This window comes from Molothrus aeneus, chromosome 18 (assembly GCF_037042795.1).
Source record: "Molothrus aeneus isolate 106 chromosome 18, BPBGC_Maene_1.0, whole genome shotgun sequence".
In the NCBI taxonomy this organism is placed as follows: Eukaryota; Metazoa; Chordata; class Aves; order Passeriformes; family Icteridae; genus Molothrus; species Molothrus aeneus.
The window spans coordinates 13,844,786-13,869,895 of NC_089663.1; the positions used below are offsets into that span (position 1 = coordinate 13,844,786).

Below are 25,110 nucleotides of genomic sequence, written 5' to 3' on the forward strand. Positions count from 1 at the left end.
AGCTATTTTTTAACCTTTCTGTGCTCCCCTTTATTACCATGATTTACAACAATATTGTGAGTGTTATTAATCCAGACTGCAGTCAGTGGGTGTTTGCCACGGGTTTGCACTGCAGTGCTGCATCTTAAATGGTTCTGGCTTCCAAACTGGAAGAGTTTTGGCTTGCAGCCCCTCATCACTGCCAGCATTCACCCACAGACACAACCCAAAGAGCAGGGAAGGGGAAATGCCCTGGAAGGTATTTCAGGTCTTTGGAGCTGAGCAAGGTGTGGAAGCACAGCCCCAGAGGACATGGGTCAGGATGTGGGCTGAGCAGGGTGAGGTTTGTGCTCAGGGGTCCTGGAGCTCCGCTCATCTCTGCCCCCTGATGCTGAGCTCCGTGAAACCCAGAGGGTGGAACCTTCTCTGCTGGGGTGGGGATTCTGTAGCTGGAAAATTAAAGAAAAGCCACCTGGAGCTGTGTGTGTGTGTTTAGGGCGTTGATGATTGTAGCTCAAGGGTTGCAGACAGTCTCTGTTGCCAGCATTCCTTGAGCAGTTGGGAGCTGCTGGGCACCAGGGACAGAGGCAGAGCTGCTGCTCCTTGAGCAGGGTCTGTGCTGGGGCAGGGCGCCTGAGATGCACCCCAGGAGCAGCTGGAGCTCCCAGGACAGGCCTCAGGTGAGGCTGTGGCAGGGCAGGGCTGACAGCCCCCACTGACATCTGCCAGTGCTCACACGCTGCCCTGGCAGCTGCTGCATGCAGCCCCTGTGCAGTGCTCTAAAAAAGATGGGATCCTCTCAAGAAAATGGCATTTTTATTCAAATGGATGTGGACTTGGTAGCAGAAAAATAGCAAGATGCTCCGATGTTCTACATATTTGAAAGCAGTAATTTTTTTTTTTTTTTTTCTGTGTGCCATAATTAAAAAAGAAAGCAGCAGGACAATTCCCTCATCCATTCCCTCCTCCTTTTTCCTCTCTCTTATAGAAATGATATCTGGTAGAGCAGCCAAGATATTTTTCAGTCTGGTGCTCATGGGTCTTTTCATTACTTTTCTGTTCTCACACTGCTTGCCCAGTACAGCAGCTGTTAAATAGACAACTCTGAGAACTGGGGAAGGATATTGGTGAAATATTTGATTAACACTATTTTTGCAGGAAATTGATACGTCAACTATTTTTAGCCTCAGGCAAAGGAATAATCAAACCCAATCCATGTGGCAACCTTCTCCAATTTCAGATGACTTTATAACCTCTGATATTTCACTCATTTTTACTTTTATATTGCAGTCTGTCACAGCTTCCCACCCTTGGTGATTTCATGCAGTTTTTTTAACTGTATGATTGTCCCATTAGGAAATACATTCAGCAAACTTTCCTGTTGGAAAGTGTTGTGTTCATTGCTTCAGAAAGTGTGTGTTGGCACAGCTCTGTTCACAACAATGAAACATCTGAAAGTCTGGCTTTTATCCATAACACACTCTAATTCCCTATTCATAACCTAAATTCCTTTTTGTGCAATTTGCCATTTTTTTTTCATTACATATGCTAGTTACATCTTAGGGTGAATCAGTCAAATGGACTCTAAATTAAAATAGTTGGCAGATCTGAGCCCCAAATCTGTTGCAATGCAGATTTCTCAGAGCTTGGAAGAAAACAGCCAATTCAGCCACCACAGACAGGGGTGATTCTTCTTTCTGTCTGTCTTTTTCCAGGTAACTGAGTAGATGAATGTACCCTAAAGCTTTAATCTTCTGGGCAATTAGGAGAAATAGGTGGAAAGGAAAGTCAATAAACCGTGTGAACCTGAATAGGTCACGCTAACAGCCAGGATGTCACTGTGAGGACAGGAAATCCTTACCTTAGATGCATCATTTTAGTCTCTCATTTAATCCATAAAACAGAATCAAAATTTGTTTTGAACCATATGCACATAAATGAGGAAACAGAGACAAGTGGGCTCCAAATTGAGCTTGATGGGGTAAATTGTCCACTGCTTTGGATGAGAGGAAGCCCAGCTCCTTGGGCTTGGAGCTGCTGAGTTTAGGTCGGTGGCAGCCCTGCCCCAAAGGTCCCTCCCTTTCACACTGCAGAGGGAAGGTGCCCACCCTCCACTCCTGGTGGCCGCCTCTGTGTGCCTGAATATTTGCCTTTTGAATCCAGGGAGGAGAGGAGAGGCGAGCTAATCTCATGAAGGTTCACCCCACCCTCTGCCTGGCTCCTCTTCCTTGGCAAGCCTTCCCAGCAGCAGCTGCTGCCTGTTTTCCTTCTGCACTTGTCTTCTGACATTTCCTGCAGCCCTTTCCGCCCCCCTTTCCTGGCCTCCTCTTCCTCTCAGCATGGCTTGTGCCTGGCTCCCAGGAGGGCTGGAGTCACCCCCGCATCCCTGCACATCCCTGGGAGCAGCCCTGGGGCCCTGGGCGCTGCTGGGCAGCCGTGGGGGCAGCACAGACAGACAGACGGACAGCACAGAGTTATTCAGACCCTCGGGTGTGAGCACAGACAGACAGACGGACAACACAGAGTTATTCAGACCCTCGGGTGTGAGCACAGACAGACAGATAGACAACACAGAATTGTTCAGACTGGAAAGGACCCTCAGACCCTCGGGTGTGAGCACAGACAGACAGACAAGCACAGAATTATTCAGACCCTCAGGTGTGAGCACACACAGACAGACAAGCACAGAGTTATTCAGACTGGAAAAGACCCTCAGACCCTCGGGTGTGCACACAGACAGACACACGGACAGACAGACAACACAGAGTTATTCAGGCTGGAAAGGACCCTCAGACCCTCAGGTGTGCACACAGACAGACACACGGACAGACAACACAGAACTGTTCAGGCTGGAAAGGACCCTGAGACCCTCGGGTGTGAGCACAGACAGACAGACAACACAGAGTTATTCAGGCTGGAAAGGACCCTCAGACCCTCAGGGTCTGCACACAGACAGACACACGGACAACACAGAATTGTTCAGGCAGGAAAAACCCTCCCAAGCTGGGTCCCACCAGTCCCTCCTCAGGGCACAGGCTCCCAGACAGGCACTGACTCTGCCCTGCTTTGGTGCCTCTTTCAATGGGATTTTTCCTCTCTCAGTGCAGTTCCTTTTGGGAGAAGCTGCATGTGGCCCTCTCCATGCAGAAGGAGTGATTTGAATAATTTGGATTACGGGGAGCACACGCACAGATCCTGGATTACTCAGTGTGCTGCTGCTTTCCCTCCCCTGAAAGCTTCATAAACTGTCCTTTCACAGGCTTTTAATAAACACTCAAGTGACTTAATCTTTTAGTGTAAAGGCCTGCTTGTATTTTAAGCTTTCTGTTATCAATGTCATTAAATCAATATCCTCAGTTCTACAGGATCCAAGCCACATCCAAGCTGTCACACACAGTTTAACTTTAAAAGGGCAATATTGAGGTACAGTCAGTTCCTTTTTCATAGATTAGAGAGTACTTTGAAGTAGAGCTGTTGAAGATCAGAGGGAGTTTATTCCTCTGCAGCCAGTTTCTTACGTGTTGGGGGCTCTCTGTCCTAATGACAGTTCTGCTGCAGAACTTCAGTGAAGCCTCAGAAGGTGAGAGTTTTCTGCAGTTATCATAAATGGCTCTGGAAAGCCTTGTGGAGATTATGTAATGGGTGACAAAACACGGACAGATTCTTTAGGAGAAATAAGAAGGCAAATTAGGACAGACCCTTCTTTGCCATTCTTTAATCTGTTTATCTATTTTTCATTATTATTATTTACTTATTCTTTCTCCATCTGAGTGCATACACAGCTCTGGACAGGTCAGAGCCTCGCTTGGTGTGGTTCATTGTCTAATGAGTGACATCTGTGTTTAGAGTTAAGATGGAGAAAAACAAGGACTTGTTCCTTGCCAGAGAAGTGTAATTGAGGGTAAAAGATACATCTGGGATTTATTTGTGTAAAAGATGCACGAGTGCAGTACCATGTCTCCTTCCAACCTGACCCTGAGGTGCTCCTTCCATTTAGAGTATTAGAATCCAGATTTATCTAGAGAAATCTTACAGATCAGAAATGGCAGTTATTGCTCCATCTTTGCTGTTATTACAGCAGATCTTTCTCTCTCTCCCTTTCTATGGTTTTTTAGCCGCTGTCACAGAAATGAAATAATTTGTAATCCAAGGCAGCTGTAGACTCTCTGGGTTGCTCACTTCAGGCGAGATGGTGGAGATGGTGGATGTCACATCACTGAGCACAGCTGCTGCTCAGTGACAGTGCTGGGGGGACAGTGCTGGGGGGACAGTGACAGTCCTGGGGGGACAGTGACAGTGCTGGGGTGACAGTGACAGTCCTGATTGTGACAGTGACAGTGCTGGGGGGACAGTGACAGTGCTGGGGGGACAGTGACAGTGCTGGGGGGACAGTGCTGGGGTGACAGTGACAGTGCTGGGGGGACAGTGACAGTGCTGGGGTGACAGTGACAGTCCTGATTGTGACAGTGACAGTGCTGGGGGGACAGTGACAGTCCTGGGGGGACAGTGACAGTGCTGGGGGGACAGTGCTGGGGTGACAGTGACAGTGCTGGGGGGACAGTGACACTGCTGGGGTGGCAGTGACAGTGCTGGGGGGACAGTGCTGGGGTGACAGTGACAATGCTGATGTGACAGTGACAGTGCTGGGGGGACAGTGCTGGGGGGACAGTGCTGGGGTGACAGTGACAGTCCTGATGTGACAGTGACAGTGCTGGGGTGACAGTGACAGTGCTGGGGGGACAGTGACAGTGCTGATTGTGACAGTGACAGTGCTGGGGTGACAGTGACAGTCCTGGGGTGACAGTGACAGTGCTGATTGTGACAGTGACAGTGCTGGGGTGACAGTGCTGGGGGGACAGTGACACTGCTGGGGTGACAGTGACAGTGCTGGGGTGACAGTGACAGTCCTGGGGTGACAGTGACAGTGCTGATTGTGACAGTGACAGTGCTGGGGTGACAGTGCTGGGGGGACAGTGACACTGCTGGGGTGACAGTGACAGTGCTGATTGTGACAGTGACAGTGCTGGGGGGACAGTGCTGGGGTGACAGTGACAGTGCTGGGGGGACAGTGACAGTGCTGGGGTGACAATGACAGTCCTGATTGTGACAGTGACAGTGCTGGGGGGACAGTGACAGTGCTGGGGGGGACAGTGACAATGCTGATGTGACAGTGACAGTGCTGGGGGGACAGTGACAGTGCTGGGGGGGACAGTGACAATGCTGATGTGACAGTGACAGTGCTGGAGGGACAGTCCTCTCTCACAAAGCACCTGCCCTGCAGCCCCATCCTGGGACAAGGGCTGGGGAAGAGCTGGGGCCAGGAGCTGCAGGCCTGGGCCAAGGATGTGCTCAGGGAGATAAGAGAATTCCCTTTATGCTGTGCAGAGGGGTGGGCTGAGCGGGGAATGTCCTCATCTGCAGCACAGCTGGGAGGTGCCTGGCGCTCAGGAGGAGCCCTGCAGGCCCTGGCTGGGCAGGAATTCTTGGTTATCTCCAGGCAGGAGGGAGCTGTGCTACCTTGTGCCTGACACTCCGGAGGGACGAGAATTGCATCGGGAACTTCTTGTACTTGGTTGAGTTTCAGCAGGATGAGGTGGAGGGGTTTTTTCTTCATTCCCTAAAACAAGGAGAGCAGAACTTGATTATCTTTGGTCTTGACAGCAGAGCTGTGTCGCAATAATCCGAGAGCTGTTAATTCACCAGTGATTGTTTTATGTTGAAGACTCTTGTAATTAAAAAATTGCCATAAGGCAGGGCCCACATAATGTGGACTTTAGGGATTTATGTATTAGAAAGGGTTGAACAAACACTGGAAATCCTCTAGTTTGCATATTTTGTCTGTAACAAACTGTTACTTCACTCCAATATAATTTGAATAATTTTGTCATCAAGCTCATGTAACGGAGTGGAGAATGGGATCTCAAAGCTTCTGGAATACAGGAGATTGAGTTAGTTGCTAAACCTGTTTATGGAAGATAGAAATTATGTCATTATAATGCTGAGGTGTGCTAAAATAAAATCCTGAATTACAGCATGGCTCTTTCAGTTTGAATGTATGTTTTAAAATAATTGCTGTTGTGGAAAGAAAATGTCTGGGAGTTGATCATTGTAGTGCACATATTTCAGAGTTATTAATCGTAAAATGCGACATTTTTATTGCGCAGTGAGAACAAACGATGAACAGAACCCAAAGAAGCCAAGCATAGCTGAGGAGTGATGTCCCAGTCCTGCGAAAATGAACACAAGTGTTTGTGCTTATGTACAACAGTGATCCTGGTTTGCTGTTTCCTTAAAGGAGGCACAGATGCCTCATTCAGAGCAGAAAAAGTTTAATCCCAGTGTGTAAAATTAAGACTGAATACCATCTTTGCATGTTTGGAGCTTGTGTTGAAGATGTGAGGACTGAACAATTTCGCTGCCAGTTCTGGTGTGTTAATCTCTGATCAGTCTCCTGAAATTATGGTAGCAATGAGAATGTGAACTAGCTGAATAGTGGAATTTAGCCCTTTTAAAATGTTCCTTCAGGGTTTCTGTTTTTCTCTTGCAGACGCCCAGACAATACAGCCAAGCACTAAATAAAAGCAACAGAGTTCATCTTTACTGTGCATTTCTGGATTATAGGTACGTTGCATAATTCAAATTCTTTAACTTGGTTTTATTAAATTACACTTTGTGATGCTGTGTATTATCTATATTCTTCTTGCTTCCTTTCATTCATGGAAATGGTTAAAGAAGTGGAACCACTGGCTTATAAAAGCCACAATCTGATTGTTTCTTCTTACCACCCATAGGAGACCTGGTATTCCCAGCCCCTGGGTTGAGTGGTAATTGGGAACTGGAAACATTTTGTGATCAGAGTTGCAGCCTGATCCAAATCCTGCTTATCTCGTTTTGTGAGTGTGTCCACTTGGGCACCTGCTCGGATGTTCCAGGGTGGCAAAGCTCCAGCACAGCCTCTGTTTTCACTGGCTCTGTGCCACAGCAGCCTGTGAAATCAGTATTTCAGAGCTGGGAATTCTGGCCAATGCATGGAATGGATAAACATCATGCAGTGATCCATCTTGAATGCAAATTAGAATTAAGGGGAAATAAATATCACCTCGAATTTCACTCAGAAAATAAGAGTTTCACTCAGAAAATAAGAGCTATGGAAAAGCAGTAGCTTTTTATTTTTTATTTCTTTTTTTTTTAGCATTGAATACATTTATTTCTTTCCTTTTGAAATGCGTGGCTCTTAGTGAACTCATTGAGAAGGAATACGAATGGTGAATTTTTAATTTCATGGGTTTAACGGGTTTTGAGCTGTAACAGCGCAAGCCTAATTGCTGCAGCAATGGTGTGGGATGCTGTGATCCCTCCTGAGCACCATGCACCTGGGAGGGTCACAATAATTGTTCCCCTGAATTTTGTTCACCTGTGCTGAGCTGCCCCAGCTGTTGGCAGTTCCTCGTTGTTATGGTTACTCACAAATTAGGATCAATTAGAAGCAGGTTTTATGAAGCCCATGAATGTGGCGGGGGCATTGCTCTCCGCTGGGGCTGGGGCCCTGGAGGCTTTGTGAGGATACAAACCCAGCTGTGAAATCTGTCCTTCCAGATGAGCCTCCTTGTGCCAGGATGGGTTTATTCCCTGTGCACCGTGGCTAATTTGGTTTCTGCCCCACAGCAGAGTCTCTCTGAGAACTCAAGGAGGTCCTGAAGGGCAGGAGAATGAGGTAATACCTCTCTTTAAAGCAGGCACTGAGGGGAGCACAGGTCCCTCAGTCCATCTGCAGGACCCAGAGAAGCACCAGAAGAGATAAATATTTCCTGTCAGAGGGTGGGGTGGGTGGCCTGTGCTGCCTGAGGCTTCTGGGTCCCCACCCCAAGGCTGGCAGGGCACAGGCAATTCTGGCTTGTCCCAGGCAAAGCAAACTCAAGAGGATCGCTGCTCAAAAGCAAAGAGCAAAGTGCCTGAGGATGCTGAGAGCAGCCCCCACACCCTGCCCAGCCATCCCCACAGCGGGGCCGGAGCTGCCCCTTGGGTGCAGGGACAGAACTGACAGGGATGGGAAGCTGGAGCTGGGGCTCTCAGCCTGAATTGCTGTGACACCGGGCAAGGGTCAGGCAGCACAGAACACACTCTGATGTTGGGGCTTGTGCAGGATCGTTGACTTGTCTGGTACTACAGTTCTCAGAACTGGGTCTGGGTGAAGTGCCATAAAGGAGATGCAAAATGTAACGTAAATGCAGTTATCATTCATTGATTATAAAACTGGGAACAGATCTCTAGAGATGTTCATGGAGGGGCCTGATCTGTGCTTTGTCCTGGTGAATATTTTCCTTTGCTGTTTCCGTGATGGAGCTGAGAGGGCACTCCCAGTGTTGGGGGGTCTCCAGCCTGAGATGATTCCAGAGCTTTCCATCTCCTGTGCAGCACGGGGCATGTGAAATTAGCCTCCAGCAGGTGCATTTTGGCAGGGGTAACGTTTGGTTTTTGTGCTCCCAGCAATGGAACTGGCGTCTGGTCCAACGAGGGCTGCGTGAGGCAGAGTGGGGACCTCAACTACTCCGTGTGCCTCTGCAACCACCTCACCAACTTCGCCATCCTGATGCAAGTGGTGCCTCTGAAGGTGAGACTCGGCAGGGCAGTGACTCTGCTAGAAATGAACCATAAATACATCAGTTACATCCTCTCATCACCTAAGTGCCTGAAACTGGGCGTGTTTGTACCCAGCTTGGGTTTATTTCTTGTTTCTGTTGTGTTGTCCAGAGAGTTTAATTAGTTAATTCATACCCCAGCCCTTTGTGTCAGTCTGTCCACTTGAAGGGGGGTTGGCTTCCTCAGGCCATCCAGTTTTTATCTATCCATTATTCTCTTTATTGCTTGTGAAGCACCTAATGACCCCGTCTGGTTTCCAAGTACAATTTTTCTAGGAACTCTTCAGGCTGATAATAAAATGCAGCTTTGCCTCAAGACCTCCCATCTTGTGAGACAGAAATGTCTTGGGAGAAATGTGCTATTATTAACCCTGTTTAAAGAGCAGCATTCAGGGAATTAGCCAGGATTAAACAGGACAGCACCAATTAAATGTCACTGAAAGATTGGTTGGTTCTCCACTGGGAATAGTTCTGAAAGGCCCAGCTTTCAACTAGACAGATTTAGGATTGTGATGATTAATGGGATGCTGCCATAAGTTTTAGTATCATGTGATATTGGTAATTAGAGATCAAAGATATTTCATACAGAATTCTTTGGAATCGGGTTTTCCTTAAGAGGTCTGAAACACATAACTGGGAAAGGCTGGATGTGAATGGACCTTCCAGTGCCTCACAGTCCTGTAATAGCTCCTTTTTCAATAGTTTCTCTCTCCTTGAGTTTTTGGTCTGATGCATTTCCATCCACCAGAATGTTTTCCCACAGCTTTGTTTTCCCCTTTATGATAAAAGGAAAATCTCATCCCAAACCTTAGTCCAAGACATTTCCTTTAAATGGACCATTTAGGATTTTCTTCTGGTACTGATTTTTCCAACTAGTGAAAAGAACTGTTACCTTCATTGTGTGATTGGCATGAAGATGAGTCAGGCAAGACAGAATTTCTGCCTTTCGAGCTGTGCCAGCAGCCACAAATGCCCAAAACACTTGTTGAGTAAACCCTGCTGAGCCAACATGACAATTGGAAACTTCTCCCAGGTGTCCTTGGAACCCTCTTAAGCAAATGTTGAAATGCTGTGGGTTTTGAGCACATCCTTGTGTTTGTTCACCATGTTCAGAAATTCATGAGCCAAGGTTCAGAGGGCCCATTTAAATCACCCCTTGGAACAAATGCTCCAAGACATTATTGCAGTGATGTTATATCTGATCTTGAACTTTTGTATATTTTAATCTTCCTCTCATAAAGGAGGTGCACAGATAATATGAAGCAAGTAAAAGAGGGTGGGAGTGTGCAACTGCCACCTTTGAACAGTTCTGTTTACACAGCTATAATACATCTGTGGCCAAACAAATTAAAATGGATCACATTTTTTTGTATGAACACTGTTTTTGACAGAATGTTTATTTTTCCCCAGATTCTGGAAAAAATTAGATTATTACCCAAAAGGGTCTGCTTTTCATAAAAAATGGAAATAAGCAATTGGAAATGAACTGCCTGAAAACTGTAGATTTTTTAATCAAAAGCTGTATTTTGGTACCAAAAAAAAAAGGGGAATTAACTTTTCATGGGAATTGTCTGGGTGTTTTACACTTCCCTTCTCCTGTGGAAAGTGCCATTCCCTTTGTCCCCAGGGTACAGACACAAGCAGCTCTCAGGGGAGCAGAGGCCCCTCCAGGGGCACCTTCAGAGCCTTCCATGCAGCAAAACCAGGGGTGCACGGCTCTGCCAGCCCTTGCAGAAAGGCAGGCAGGTGCACAGAAAACAATTAAAGCTCTAAAAAGGGGGATACTGACAGGGATAAAGAGATGCAGCACACAGCAGTGCACGTGCAGCAGCTTCAGAGCTGGGAGAGCATCCCCAGGGAGAGCCCTTGGGGAAATCCAGGAGCTCCTGGGAGCAGCTCAGGCTGATCAGAGCTCTGAGTCCCTCAGCTCCTCCTCACTTCGATTTTCCTTCTGCTCAAAACCAAAAAAAGGCCATGAGCTTCCCATTAATGTGGCTTTGCAGTTCTCTAGAGTTTGCTGTTCCCAGCTGGAGTGCACGGGACCCTCAGGGGTCCAGCCAAAGCCGAGGTGTCCCTGAGCCCCAGCTCTGGAATCAGGGTCAGGGGTTCAGTGAAAGCCAAGGTGTCCCTGAGTTGTGCTGAATTCCAGCAAGAATCTTCTTGCTTAAGTCCTTCTCTTTGTTCCTTCGTTGGTTAAATTTGTTCCTTCGTTGGTTAAATGTGGCTTTTGGTTGAATTTGGTTAAATTTGTTCCTTCACTGGTTAAATGTGGCTTTTTCCAGCTGCAGAGTGCAGCAGGACCCAGTCCCTGGCAGCCCCTGTGGCCCTGCCCCAGCTCCCTCCCTGCTCCTGCTGCCCTCTCACCTTCACAAACTCATCCTGTGCCTTTCTTGTGCCCATCCATGCCCTGCTATGTTCCTCAGCACTGCAGAACTGTGTTATTAATTTAGGCACCTGCATTGGGGAGGAATTACAGTGTCCCACATGGATTCCATTTTATTCCACTGAGACATTCGCGGGAACAAAACTGAAGGGCACCTTGCACTTCCTGCTGCTGTCTCTTGAACGCTTGAAATGCTGAGATGAGGGGTGCTGAGGAACTGTCAGACATTTGTGGCACAGACTGTCAGGTGGGTGTAATTTCTAGGGAGCACAGAAATGCCAGAAAGTTCTTGAGAACAAGCTGTGAGTTCTCCATTTTCCTTCTTGATCTTTGCTCAGAACAGGTCAGGTTAATTCAGTCACTGTTCTACTGTCTGCCAGCTGGAGGTAATCTCCAAAGGCTGAAATCTGCTGAGACGAAAAATCATTTTTATTCCAACATTCAGAGAAAGGAATTGAAAGAGACTAGTGGCAAAGGAAAATCTGAAGTTCTGGGATATTAATTTAAACGTGGCAAAATGAACCATCACTCTGATGTCTGTGGGATCTGCACCAGGATGGGGAGAGCTTTGAAGGCTGTGAATTAGTTAAAACTGAGCTCAGATTGCAAATGTAGCTGCACAGCACTCCAGATCTTACCCTGGTTTCAGCAGGAGCCCTAAGGCACTGAAGCCAGGGTGATTGTGAAAGAAGGACACACACAATGCTGCTGGTGAGCTCAGCTCAGAGCCTCCAGAGGTGTGGGCATTAGCAGCTGTAACAAGTTTATCTCAGGATTGAAGTGACCATCTTGGAAAGCTCCCGGCCATGTGGTGCTCAGCTGCCAGCCTGGCACTGCCTGGTGCCTGCTGAGGGGCTGGAGCACAGGGCAGGCTGGAGTTGTTTGTGTTCCATCACTCTGGGGTTGTGTCTGCAGCAGCCTGGCCCACATTCCTGCTTGCTGACATTCGTTTATCTTGCTGGTCCTCACTTGAGAATGATAACATTTATTTTGAATTCTGGAGATCAGTGGTCATCAACTGGTTTAAACAAATAAATGAGTTGATTGAAGGTAAAATGGGACTGCAGATGAGCAGAATGTTCCTGAAGGAGCATGTTCAACCCTTGACTGCCTTTAGGAAGTGTCAGGGGTGTAATTAAGGTCAGCAGGCAATCAGAAGGTGGAGATTGCAGGGAGCTCTTGGACAGCTCTGGCCAGGTCAGTGAGACTGAGGATTGCTCAGTGCCACCTCCCAGCACACACTGGTGTGGGACACTCACAGGGGCTGACATTGAGGATTGCTCAGTGCCACCTCCCAGCACACACTGGTGTGGGACACTCACAGGGGCTGACATTGGGGATTGCTCAGTGCCCTTTCCCAGCACACACTGGTGTGGGACACTCACAAGGGCTGACATTGGGGATTGCTCAGTGCCACCTCCCAGCACACACTGGTGTGGGACACTCACAGGGGCTGAGGATTGCTCAGTGCCATCTCCCAGCACACACTGGTGTGGGACACTCACAGGAGCTGGGGATTGCTCAGTGCCATCTCCCAGCACACACTGCTGTGGGACACTCACAGGGGCTGAGGATTGCTCAGTGCCATCTCCCAGCACACACTGGTGTGGGACACTCACAGGAGCTGACATTGGGGATTGCTCAGTGCCATCTCCCAGCACACACTTGCTCACAGGGGCTGAGGATTGCTCAGAGCCATCTCCCAGCACACACTGCTGTGGGATACTCACAGGGGCTGGGGGTTGCTCAGTGCCATCTCCCAGCACACACTGCTGTGGGACACTCACAGGGGCTGACATTGAGGATTGCTCAGTGCCATCTCCCAGCACACACTGGTGTGGGACACTCACAGGAGCTGACATTGAGGATTGCTCAGTGCCATCTCCCAGCACACACTGGTGTGGGACACTCACAGGAGCTGAGGATTGCTCAGTGCCCTTTCCCAGCACACACTGGTGTGGGACACTCACAGGAGCTGAGGATTGCTCAGTGCCATCTCCCAGCACACACTGCTGTGGGACACTCACAGGGGCTGAGGATTGCTCAGTGCCATCTCCCAGCACACACTGGTGTGGGACACTCACAGGGGCTGAGGATTGCTCAGTGCCATCTCCCAGCACACACTGGTGTGGGACACTCACAGGGGCTGAGGATTGCTCAGTGCCCTTTCCCAGCACACACTGGTGTGGGACACTCACAGGGGCTGAGGATTGCTCAGTGCCATCTCCCAGCACACACTGGTGTGGGACACTCACAGGGGCTGACATTGGGGATTGCTCAGTGCCATCTCCCAGCACACACTGGTGTGGGACACTCACAGGGGCTGACATTGAGGATTGCTCAGTGCCATCTCCCAGCACACACTGGTGTGGGACACTCACAGGGGCTGACATTGGGGATTGCTCAGTGCCATCTCCCAGCACACACTGGTGTGGGACACTCACAGGGGCTGAGGATTGCTCAGTGCCATCTCCCAGCACACACTGGTGTGGGACACTCACAGGAGCTGGGGATTGCTCAGTGCCATCTCCCAGCACACACTGGTGTGGGACACTCACAGGGGCTGAGGATTGCTCAGTGCCATCTCCCAGCACACACTGGTGTGGGACACTCACAGGGGCTGACATTGAGGATTGCTCAGTGCCATCTCCCAGCACACACTGGTGTGGGACACTCACAGGGGCTGACATTGGGGATTGCTCAGTGCCATCTCCCAGCACACACTGCTGTGGGACACTCACAGGGGCTGAGGATTACTCAGTGCCACCTTCCAGCACACACTGGTGTGGGACACTCACAGGAGCTGAGGATTGCTCAGTGCCCTTTCCCAGCACACACTGGTGTGGGACACTCACAGGGGCTGAGGATTGCTCAGTGCCATCTCCCAGCACACACTGGTGTGGGACACTCACAGGGGCTGACATTGAGGATTGCTCAGTGCCCTTTCCCAGCACACACTGGTGTGGGACACTCACAGGGGCTGAGGATTGCTCAGTGCCATCTCCCAGCACACACTGGCTCACAGGGGCTGTGCAGACGTGAAGGGTTTGCTCTGATCAAGCTTTTCCTTCTGGTGGGGAACCCGAGGTGGGGAAAGAAATCCCTGTAGCAAATAGATCACTGCTGCAGCTGCCCTTGGGAGCTCCTGTCCTTCTCCTTCCTTGGTGCACAGAGCAGAGTTCCAGGCTTTCCCCCACCCAGCACAAACACTGGGCAGCCTGTGGTGCACTGTGCGCCTGTGGTGGGAGAGAGAAGGAGCCCATTTATGTGGATGTGTTTGTTCCCTGTGGGGCAGGGCCAGGAGCTGCCTGAGGGGTTTGCAGCAGTGTCCTGCTGGATGGGACATGGGACATCCCCTCGGGCCTGGGGGTCCCAGCTCTGTGCTGGGGCTCCTGGCGGCAGGGACAGGGACAGGAGAGGCAGAGCAGCAGCCCCTGGCACACACTCAGACAGGAGCTCTCCTTCCTAGACAGCAGGAACCCAGCCCAGCCCAGAGCTGCAGCAAAAAGGGCTTCACCGAATGTTCAGATGCTGGCGCTGCATTTTGGGCAGCTTCACTCCCCCCTTCAGTCAGGGGCCCCCTGCTCCTGCCAAGGAACATGCCAGCCATCTGGCAGATTTGTTTCTGTAGTGATCCAACAGCTACAAAGCATGCCAGGCTATTTGTACCATCTGCCACGAAAATGTCACTTCAGCTAAAGGATGGTGGACACCTGGGGACCCAGGGTTCAAAAATCCTTTTAAAGAGCAATCATTTTCTCCCACAGAAAAATAGAGTTTGAACCTTGGGTCCTCCTCCCCCAGAACACCAGTGCAGGACACAGCTGAAATATTTATGTCTCCTAAACCATTCTCTAAATTGTTCTTTTTTTCCTGCTTTTCCTCTTGCTGTCTTTTCCAACTGTGAGAATATAAAAATGGCTCCTATAAAGTTCAGATGTGGATGGACATTTCCAGCTAAGCAGTAGTGTTATACAATCTGTGGTAGAAATTGTTTGGGGTTTTGAACACGTTTTCTGCATTTCTAAAGCTAGAAATGACTTTGTTTTTATGCCATTTGTAGCCTGTTCACGATTCAGAAGAGACTATCAATCAATAGAGTTCAAGCAGCTCACCAATGGGCTTGTAAGCAGACAAGTGTTTATACAGGGAAAATACTTAAAACTGTCTGATCTTGATGGTGGAACTGTAGAAACAACCCTTAGCATTTTTAGGGAGCCCAGGATTCTGAAAAGGTTTGGGTATTCATCTGTGAGCTTCTATTTACAAAAAGAAAATCATCCCAAATTTCTTTTCTTGTGGCAATAGACGTGTTTTTATTTTAGCTTTCACTGTTATAGCTGAGTTTTGATAATGCATGGCTGATTGAAAAAAAGGTGCATCAATTCATGTTCATAAAGGCTGTTTTGAAAAAGTCCTGGTATGGCAAAATGCTTCAAAAATATGGGGCATAGATGGGTAATTTATCAGTTTGGAGCATTGTTTCCTAAATCTAATATTGCAGTTATTAATCAAACACTGCACTTTGTGTGCAATAAAATAGCAGTCTGAAACCATAAGCTGTTTTCTTAAAATTTTCAGCCAGTTCCACACTCAAATAGGACAATGAAATGGAAATAATGTGGCACTCTCTGATTTCTGCTGTTTTGTAATTTTTGTATAATTACTTTTCTCAGCATGCTTTTCATTGCTGGGAACATAAAAAGAATAATGCCTAAGTCCGGTAATTTTTCTTTGTGCTGCATATTTAAAAATTGGGTAGGCATTGCGATTTTTTGGTCCTTGTTCATTACCAGTGACATTTCGTGTGACTGAAAAGATCCCCACAGACAGTTCAGACAGGCTCAGCCATCAGGTGAACAAAGATAAATCAGCCTGGGTGTTGATTCCAGTGCTGCTTTGTAAACTTTCTTTGCTCTCTCTGGTCTCTCCCCTTGCCCCTCCATTTCACGGCAGGGGTTGTTGTCCCTGTGCAGGAGCTCCTCTCACGCTGGGATTGGGTTTCAGATTCCTTTTGTCCTTAGGGCACCCGAGCTCATCTTCCTGAAAATCGAGCGCTGCTCTTGATTTTGAACCCTTGATTTGAACTTGATTTTCTTGATTTTGAGTTTGTTCCTTCCTTTGCTGTTCCACCCCTCTGCCAGGACAGCTCTGTTGATTTCCATGGGAGGAAATTGGAGAATTTCTGGTTGTCCCTAATCCCACAGAATTACAAGGAAAAAGTTGGGCTAGTGCTGCAGGATACTAAACCCTCAAATTCCTCAGAGAATTGTTTGGCACTTACTGCATTTCACTCAGCGGGGGAGAGCAAAAATGACTTTTTATTTTGGAAAAGCACAAATGTTTAAGAGTGCTATAACTGTCAAAATAACTGCTTTGTTTGAGAAGCATGATAGAGTACCTATTTTAATCAGAATACTCACCAAAAGAACACAGACTTCCTTTCTGTGGTGGAAATGAAAGCACTGAACCACTTGGCAGCCAGTTCTCCTTGCTGACTGAAGGATTTCCCCATGCAGTACGAAATGTTATGAGCACCTTTATCCATCACTGTTCTCCTTAGGTGTGGTCACTCTGTGCCCGAGCCTGCTGTGCCTCCTGCAGGGGCCTCTCTGTCCCCAGGGCTGGGCTGGGGGCTCAGGGGCACCCAGGGCACAGCCCCACCCAGTGCCAGCCCTGATCCAAACGGGCCCTTTGGAGCCAAAGCCCAGCCTGGGGAAACACAGCTGGACACGCTCATTGAATGGAATTGTCCTGGGAGCTGGTGTTCGACTGTCCTCAGCTGCCCTGAGGGGTCTCAGACCCAGCCTGGCAGGAGACTGCCCCGTGGGGCTGACCCCCCCTCTGTGGGGCTGATCCCCCCTCTGTGGGGCTGATCCCCCCTCTGTGGGGCTGATCCCCCCTCTGTGGGGCTGATTCCCCCCCCGTGGGGCTGATCCCCCCGTGGGGCTGATCCCCCCCCCTGTGGGGCTGATCCCCCCCTCTGTGGGGCTGATCCCCCCCCTGTGGGGCTGATCCCCCCTCTGTGGGGCTGATCCCCCCTCTGTGGGGCTGACCCCCCCCGTGGGGCTGATCCCCCCCCCCGTGGGGCTGATCCCCCCTCTGTGGGGCTGATCCCCCCCCCTGTGGGGCTGATCCCCCCCCCTGTGGGGCTGATCCCCCCCCTGTGGGGCTGATCCCCCCCCCTGTGGGGCTGATCCCCCCTCTGTGGGGCTGATCCCCCCCCCCGTGGGGCTGATCCCCCCCTCTGTGGGGCTGATCCCCCCCCCGTGGGGCTGATCCCCCCCCCCGTGGGGCTGATCCCCTCTGTGGGGCTGATCCCCCCCCCTGTGGGGCTGATCCCCCCCCCTGTGGGGCTGATCCCCCCCTCTGTGGGGCTGATCCCCCCTCTGTGGGGCTGATCCCCCCCTCTGTGGGGCTGATCCCCTCTGTGGGGCTGATCCCCCCCTCTGTGGGGCTGATCCCCCCTCTGTGGGGCTGATCCCCCCTCTGTGGGGCTGATCCCCCCGTGGGGCTGATCCCCCCGTGGGGCTCTGCAGGGCACTCGGGTCTGGCTGCTGGATGGGACAGGAGGAGGGCAGAGAGCAGCTGGACCAGCCCTGGTGGATGGGCAGAGCAGGAGCAGAGGGCAGGGGACCAGCCCTGGTGGATGAGCAGGAGCAGAGAGCAGGGGACCAGCCCTGGTGGATGGGGACCAGGAGGAGCTGCTCCTGCTGGGGCAGAGGGCAGCTGGACCAGCCCTGGTGGATGCACAGAGCAGCTCCTTGAGTCTGGGATAATCTGCTGTGATTACAGCACTAAACATTTCCTGCAGGCTTAGACTTGAAAGGAAGGCAGAAAAAAACCCCACCCTGCTCTGCACTCACAGATTTTAGAAGAACTTGGAAATATCAGCTTTTCTAGTCCCCAGACTTTCTCATAATCTGATATCACCTCACAACTTGAGTCCTTCCTCCCTGCCATGCTTCCTTCAAGCTTCATTTGAATTAAGAACTTTGAGATTTGTAATGAGCAGAACCCCTACTGTTTGATGACACAGTGCCCAGAACTACTTTGAAAGATAGCATTTAAAAATACCAATTAATATCTTGGCAGAGATATTTGGAAAATTCTGTATTTTTTGTGTCACAGTGAAAAGTTTTAAATAAGCAACGCCAGGCTGGGCTGGCTGGAGGGAAATGTGCGTTTAATCCTGAAAGTCCCCCTCTGCAGCACTTTGTTGGAAATTTCTGGGAGCTGTGGAGTTAATAGAGAAGGGGAATTCAAAACCAATTCTGCTGGAAATGGCTGATAAAGATGATTGCATTGTGACTCTCAGAGGCCATTTTTTCTTTAAATTTGCAGTATCTGATGCATTGTGGCTTGAGAAAAGAAGTTTGTGCACCAAATTAGGCTTTTCTGTGGGTGGTGATTGTACAGTGCCACTCAGCATGGCCCCACCAAAATCCACCCTGTGCTCTCAGGAGCAGACTGAGCCTCCTGAACTCACCACAGATGTTCATTTTAAAAAATGGAATGTTTTGTACCTAACAAAGTGCTTGGCAAGCTGAAGGAAAACAGAGATTTGTATTGTTGTTATTATTATTTAACATATAAATAAAGGCCTCTCTGGACTGAGACTGAATTTCAGCAGCCTTTCTGGAGGCAATTAAAACCATTAGCTTCATCAGCCAAGGCCAGCGTTTTAATGTCTCTGAGACACTCAGGCTGCCAAAGTTAATTATTCATCCTTTTCTTAATTGGATTCAGATTACATTTTAAAGGTACAACTTCAGTGGATTTGGCTGTAACTGCTCCCCAGGAAGCGCTCAGGGAGGATGCTCAGGTTTGCAGAGGGTTTGGGGGGATTTCAGTGCTGGGCAGCCCCTGCAGATCTGTCAGATAATGAACAGGCAAATCCATCTGCACTGCAGGGATTTCCTGTGGGATGCAAAGCTGACCAAAAGGGAGATGGAAATCTCACTCACCTTCTGTCTGCACTTAGGGCAGAGTGCAGCTGTCGTGGCATTTCCAGCAGTGAACAAACACCTGCTCTAATGCAGTGTGTCCACTCATGGGCACATGCAGACATATCCTGGGCTGTGCCAGGGAGTGAGGCTGAAATACAAACCAGGGCTGTGATCTCCTCCTCAGCTTGCAGGACTCACCTTGGAGGCTGTGGAACCTTTCTTGGTTCAAGAACATGCCTTTTTCTGGAGGACGAATTGTTTTTCGGAAAGGAGATTTCTAAAGTAGTGTGGACAGTGAAATTACTGCTTTTGGTGTCTAAATAGTGAAGCTGTCACTTGGTACAGCTGTCAGGATCAGCTGTGACAAGCCCTAGTTGGAGTGTTTGAGCTCAGCCTTTGTCTGATGCATGACCTCTGAAGGCAGAAATAGAGAGATGATTTGCAGTATGTGAAGGGAAAATTTTAGGTTGGAAGTGTTTTCCTTTGGCCAAGTTCACCCTTTGCCAAGCAGAAGAGTGCAGTCAATGGCCTGAGAGGGGCGAGTAACCTGGAAAGGGACAGGGGCAGGAGGGCAAGTGTGCCCTGGAGAAAGGGAGCACCAGGCAGGTGCCCTGGGCTGGCCAGGGGCTGCTGTGCTCCTGTGTGTGCTCACTCAGTCACTTCACAGGAATAAGGAGCTTTTCCCCTCTAGACACAAACGATTTTTCCTGTGGAGCCTACTGAATAAGGCTTTCAGCCTGAATGACCTTTCCCAGCTCCTCCAGCTACAAAAAGTACCATCTCATTATTATAATATATTTTCATCTTCCTTTCAGTTATTTATAAACAGAGGGGTTAGATAGCACTTTCTATATATATTTTTTTTCTGTGAACAACATTATAAATGAAAGATTTGTACTTGCAGTCTGAGCTGGTGTCTTTCCAGGAGCTTTTCTCAGGCTTGCTTGTGAGGCAGTTTTTGCTTGCCTGTGAGTTTCCAAAACAGAAGTGTTAAGCAATGTAGTAACTCCTGTTAGGAGGGAGCCCAGGGCGAGGGCAGTGGGCTGTGCCACAGGAGGGTGGATCTGCTCCATCCCCTGCTTTGGCCAGGCCTCCAGCAGCTCCCAGGGCAAGGGCTGCTACAGCCTAGGCTGAAAGGGTGGGAGGAACTTTTGGGTTTACCTTGTCAAAGCAGAAACTTAGAAACATCTGTCTCTTAGTGCTGGTATTGCTGACACTCCTGACTGCACGAGCTCGTTTCCTGGCTTTTCAGGGTGAAAGAATGACCATATCAATGCAAGGAAGCTAAACCTTTTAGAAGAAAAGAATAATTTAATGTAGGTTGGGACAAGTGTGAGAATCAGGCTCGTGGGATGACTTCACAGCTTGCTCAGTGTTTTATTTGGTACTTTTTAATGCTATTTTCCTTAATAATAGCATTGCAGCTTGATTAGAGTTTTTGTGCTGACTACAAACCCATCCCAAATTACTGTTTTACATTCCACATCATGCAGGAAGTCTGTAAACTTTCAAAAAGACAAGCTGGGGTTAGGTAAAAACAGCCCTTATCAGAGCACTGGAATTAATTGAAATAGTTTCTTAATTAATGGGGCCCAATGCTTTGACAACCCAGGTTCTTCTGACAAATTGCTCCTTTTATGCCCTCAGGTGGGAACACACCACATCCAGATGTGCTGTGGCAGCTGGGGTGGGAGGTTTGTGGGGCTCTGGTGTCCTTAAATACAAATTCTTTTCCCTCCTTCACCACAGCCCTGCAGTGAGGCTGCACACCCTGGAGATCACCCCAAGCCTGGCTTTGAGCTCTTTCGTGTGTTTTTCCCCGTTCTTTCCCTGCAGTTCACACCTGCATGGGCAGGAGCTGCTCTGCCTCTGAGAGCAGCCCCTGCAGCTCCTCTGGGCCCTTCCTTGCAGCTGGAGCTGGCTCCAGGCTGAGCCCAGCTCTGTCCCTCACAGGGGCAAGGGGAAGCTGCACTGCAGAGCTGCTGCTTTGCAGAAGGCTCCCACCAGACTGGGCTGAGGGTTGGCTCGGGAGCAGCACTCTTACAGCCTCATCAGATTTTGGTTGTGCTCACCAGAGCAAGAGCAATTTCCAGCTCACAGATGCAGGGACCTGTGCAGGTTATTTCAGGTTTCAGTGAATCTTGTACATTTTGTTGTAGAAGAGATTTTTTTTTCCCTTTTTCATTTCTAAGTCATAGAGGATTCACATTTTGTCTTGCCCTGCAGGGGTTTCTGGAGAAAGACTGAACTAAAACCCAGAGACAGACTTTCTTAGAAACACAACATCAAAGAAATTGGGCAGAAAAAAATATCTGGGTGATCATTATCTTCTTTTGGATTACTATGGGAAAAACCAAACAGTTTGATCTGGGGGGGATGGCTCACCTTTCCCACATGGAAAGAACTGGGATTGTTCAGCCTGGGGAGGAGAAGGCTCCAGGCTGACCTAACTGTGGCCTTCCAGCACCTGAAGGTCCTGCAAGATGGAGAGGAACTGTTCACAAGAGCAGGCAGTGACAGGAAAGGGGGAATGGCTTCAAAGGGAAGGTTTAGAGCAGACTTTGGGAAGGAATTCCTGGCTGGGAGGGTGGGCAGGCCCTGGATCCCTGGCAGTGCCCCAGGCCAGGCTGGACACTGGGGCTGGAGCACCTGGGACAGTGGGAGGGGTCCCTGCCATGGCAGGGGGGGCACTGGGGGGGCTCTGAGGTCCCTCCCAACCCAGGCCTTTCTGTGATTTTTGCCCATTTCCCCTGGCTTGCTCCTTGGACCGTCTGCATTTGTCAGTGACAGTAAGGGCACAGCACCCTTGAGATCTCTGCCAGTGCAGCACCAGCACAGAGCACTGTAAATCTGAGCTCTCTCTGAGCAGGGAAGCTCTCCAGGGAACATTTTCTGGCTTAAGGACTGCTGAGAAATACTGATTTCAGAGTGCCTTTACATCTGAAAAGCCTCCTCAGCTCCTCTCCTCCTTCTGCAGAATTGTGAGCCACCTGCAGCCAGGGAACAGGGTGGAGGCACCAGGAAATAAGGTCCATGCATTTTGGACATGAATGTACCTGATGAGGAAATCACTTCTAAACTGCTCCATTTACCACACAGATCGTTCCTATTTCAGGAACATTCTGTGGGGAATGCCTGCACTTGCCTTCTTTGGGGGATGAGGGATGACAGCATCTCTTTTGTAGGAATTATCTGGAGCTTTAAAGCTGTTCCAGTACACAGAACTCTTTTGTTTCTGTAATTGATGCTGTCCAGTCAGGGAAAAGAAATGTGTCTTTGGCTGGCAAAGAAAAAATACTCAAGAGCTGCATCATATTTCCTAGGAACAGTAACACCATAGCAACAGTTGTCTTTCAGTGCATCCCTTACAGGCTCTCAGATTGCTGAGCTCTTCTGCTGGAAACTCAGCACACGTGAGCTTGGCAGGTACTTACACTAAAAACCCACACTCACAACACATCTTTTTGTCTGTATTTATGTTTTCCCATGACCACATGGCACGTAATTTCACTCCTGTAAAAGGAATTTTAATGGGGAGTTTATTGGTAGAGCTGCTTCGGTTTGATAATCTCTGATGGAATACTTCATTTGGGTGGGAAGTTTTATTGTGTGTGTGGAAAATAATAGAAAATCCCAAACATATGTGAAAGGACTAGTTTTTATTAAATAAATGTGCTGTAAAAAAGTTTTGGAAAGATACCATTCCTTTTAGTATTTTGTTATAATCAATGATTTCTTTTCATCTTGGAATTTAGTCAATAGTAAATTGAGATTGAAACAATAACACAGTATTTCAGGCATCATAATTAAAGCTTTTTGATTGAGTAATTTTTTTTTCATTCAGTTTATGAAAATGTCAAGTTCTGTCCAAAATCAAGTCAGGAAAAATGTTTGAAAATTCTTCTAGGATGAGAAAGCTTTTTCCTGCCTTGCTCTGTTCTACTTATTACATATTAATACTGCCTGGCTCCCTTTGCTGGGTGTGGCTCTTTTGTCATTCTTTTATGAGAACTTGCATGGAAAGTTAAAACACATGCTGATTAATTGGAGTGGCCAAACCACCCTGTCCTTCTTGCATTGACTCTGTCCAGGTTTAGCACAGATCCTGGGGGAGAGCACCATGGGGTTACAGTTTAAATGTTCCTAAAAATTGCATTACCTCCACGAGAGATGCCAGCAGGCAGAAGCAGAGGCTGGGAGCAGAGCTTTGCCCTCCTGCTGCTCCCACTGGGTCCGTGCTGGGGTTTCCATGCTGGAGTGTCAGCCCAGCTCCCTCAGCAGGCACTGCTGGCTCCATCCCTTGCACAGAACCAGTGATGGATCGGTCATTTCATGGCTGTGGATGGCTCTGGTGGGTGGGTTCTCTGCTTTGCTGGGTCTCCCTGCACGGTGGTGCTTGCACAGGGATGGGAATGACTGGGAGCATCACTGAGAGCATTGCTGCTGCATCCCTGGGGGCATCCCTGGGAGCATTGCTGCTGCATCCCTGGGAGCATTGCTGCTGCATCCCTGGGAGCATTGCTGCTGCATCCCTGGGAGCATTGCTGCTGCATCCCTGGGAGCATTGCTGCAGTATCACTGGGGGCATCCCTGGGAGCATCACTGGGCCCTGTGAGCTCCTGGGCTGAGCTGCCCAGGCTGCCCGAGCCCTGCAGCCACAGCAGGAACCGCTGCTGCTGAGGACCCGGGCTGTGACACAGGACAGGGACACTGTGGGCAGGGCAGGACTGGCAGTGCTCAGTGTGGCACCAGCTCACAGCTCTGCTCTGGTCTCTCTGTGTGACTCCAGCTCACAGCTCTGCTCTGGTCTCTCTCTGTGTGTGACTCCAGCTCACAGCTCTGTTCTGGTCTCTCTCTGTGTGACACCAGCTCACAGCTCTGTTCTGGTGTCTCTGTGTGACTCCAGCTCACAGCTCTGCTCTGGTCTCTCTGTGTGTGACTCCAGCTCACAGCTCTGCTCTGGTCTCTCTGTGTGACTCCAGCTCACAGCTCTGCTCTGGTCTCTCTGTGTGTGACACCAGCTCACAGCTCTGCTCTGGTCTCTCTCTGTGTGACACCAGCTCACAGCTCTGCTCTGGTCTCTCTGTGTGTGACTCCAGCTCACAGCTCTGCTCTGGTCTCTCTGTGTGACTCCAGCTCACAGCTCTGGTCTCTCTCTGTGTGACTCCAGCTCACAGCTCTGTTCTGGTCTCTCTCTGTGTGACTCCAGCTCACAGCTCTGTTCTGGTCTCTCTCTGTGTGACTCCAGCTCACAGCTCTGTTCTGGTCTCTGTGTGTGACTCCAGTTCACAGCTCTGCTCTGGTCTCTCTGTGTGACTCCAGCTCACAGCTCTGTTCTGGTCTCTGTGTGTGACACCAGCTCACAGCTCTGCTCTGGTCTCTCTCTGTGTGTGACTCCAGCTCACAGCTCTGCTCTGGTCTCTCTGTGTGACTCCAGCTCACAGCTCTGGTCTCTCTCTGTGTGTGACACCAACTCACAGCTCTGCTCTGGTCTCTCTCTGTGTGACTCCAGCTCACAGCTCTGTTCTGGTCTCTGTGTGACTCCAGCTCACAGCTCTGGCCTCTCTCTGTGTGACTCCAGCTCACAGCTCTGGTCTCTCTCTGTGTGTGACACCAACTCACAGCTCTGCTCTGGTCTCTCTCTGTGTGACTCCAGCTCACAGCTCTGCTCTGGTCTCTGTGTGACTCCAGCTCACAGCTCTGCTCTCGTCTCTCTGTGTGACTCCAGCTCACAGCTCTGCTCTGGTCTCTGTGTGACTCCAGCTCTCAGCTCTGCTCTGGTCTCTCTGTGTGACTCCAGCTCACAGCTCTGTTCTGGTCTCTGTGTGTGACTCCAGCTCACAGCTCTGCTCTGGTCACTCTCTCTGTGTGACTCCAGCTCACAGCTCTGTTCTGGTCTCTGTGTGACTCCAGCTCTCAGCTCTGTTCTGGTCTCTCTGTGTGACTCCAGCTCACAGCTCTGCTCTGGTCTCTGTGTGACTCCAGCTCTCAGCTCTGCTCTGGTCTCTCTGTGTGACACCAGCTCACAGCTCTGTTCTGGTCTCTCTCTGTGTGACTCCAGCTCACAGCTCTGGTCTCTCTGTGTGACACCAACTCTCAGCTCTGCTCTGGTCTCTCTGTGTGACACCAGCTCACAGCTCTGTTCTGGTCTCTGTGTGTG

General features: G+C 49.5%; 1 protein-coding gene across 1 annotated transcript in view; it reads left to right on the plus strand.

Moving 5' to 3' along the window:
* ADGRD1 (adhesion G protein-coupled receptor D1) overlaps positions 1–25,110 on the plus strand; it is a 124,436-nt gene that overhangs the window by 56,495 nt on the left and 42,831 nt on the right. Inside the window, exons 14-15 of the mRNA XM_066562091.1 lie at positions 6,527–6,600; positions 8,467–8,590. Coding sequence (XP_066418188.1) covers positions 6,527–6,600; positions 8,467–8,590 — 198 coding nt within the window. The remainder of the gene's footprint in view (positions 1–6,526; positions 6,601–8,466; positions 8,591–25,110) is intronic.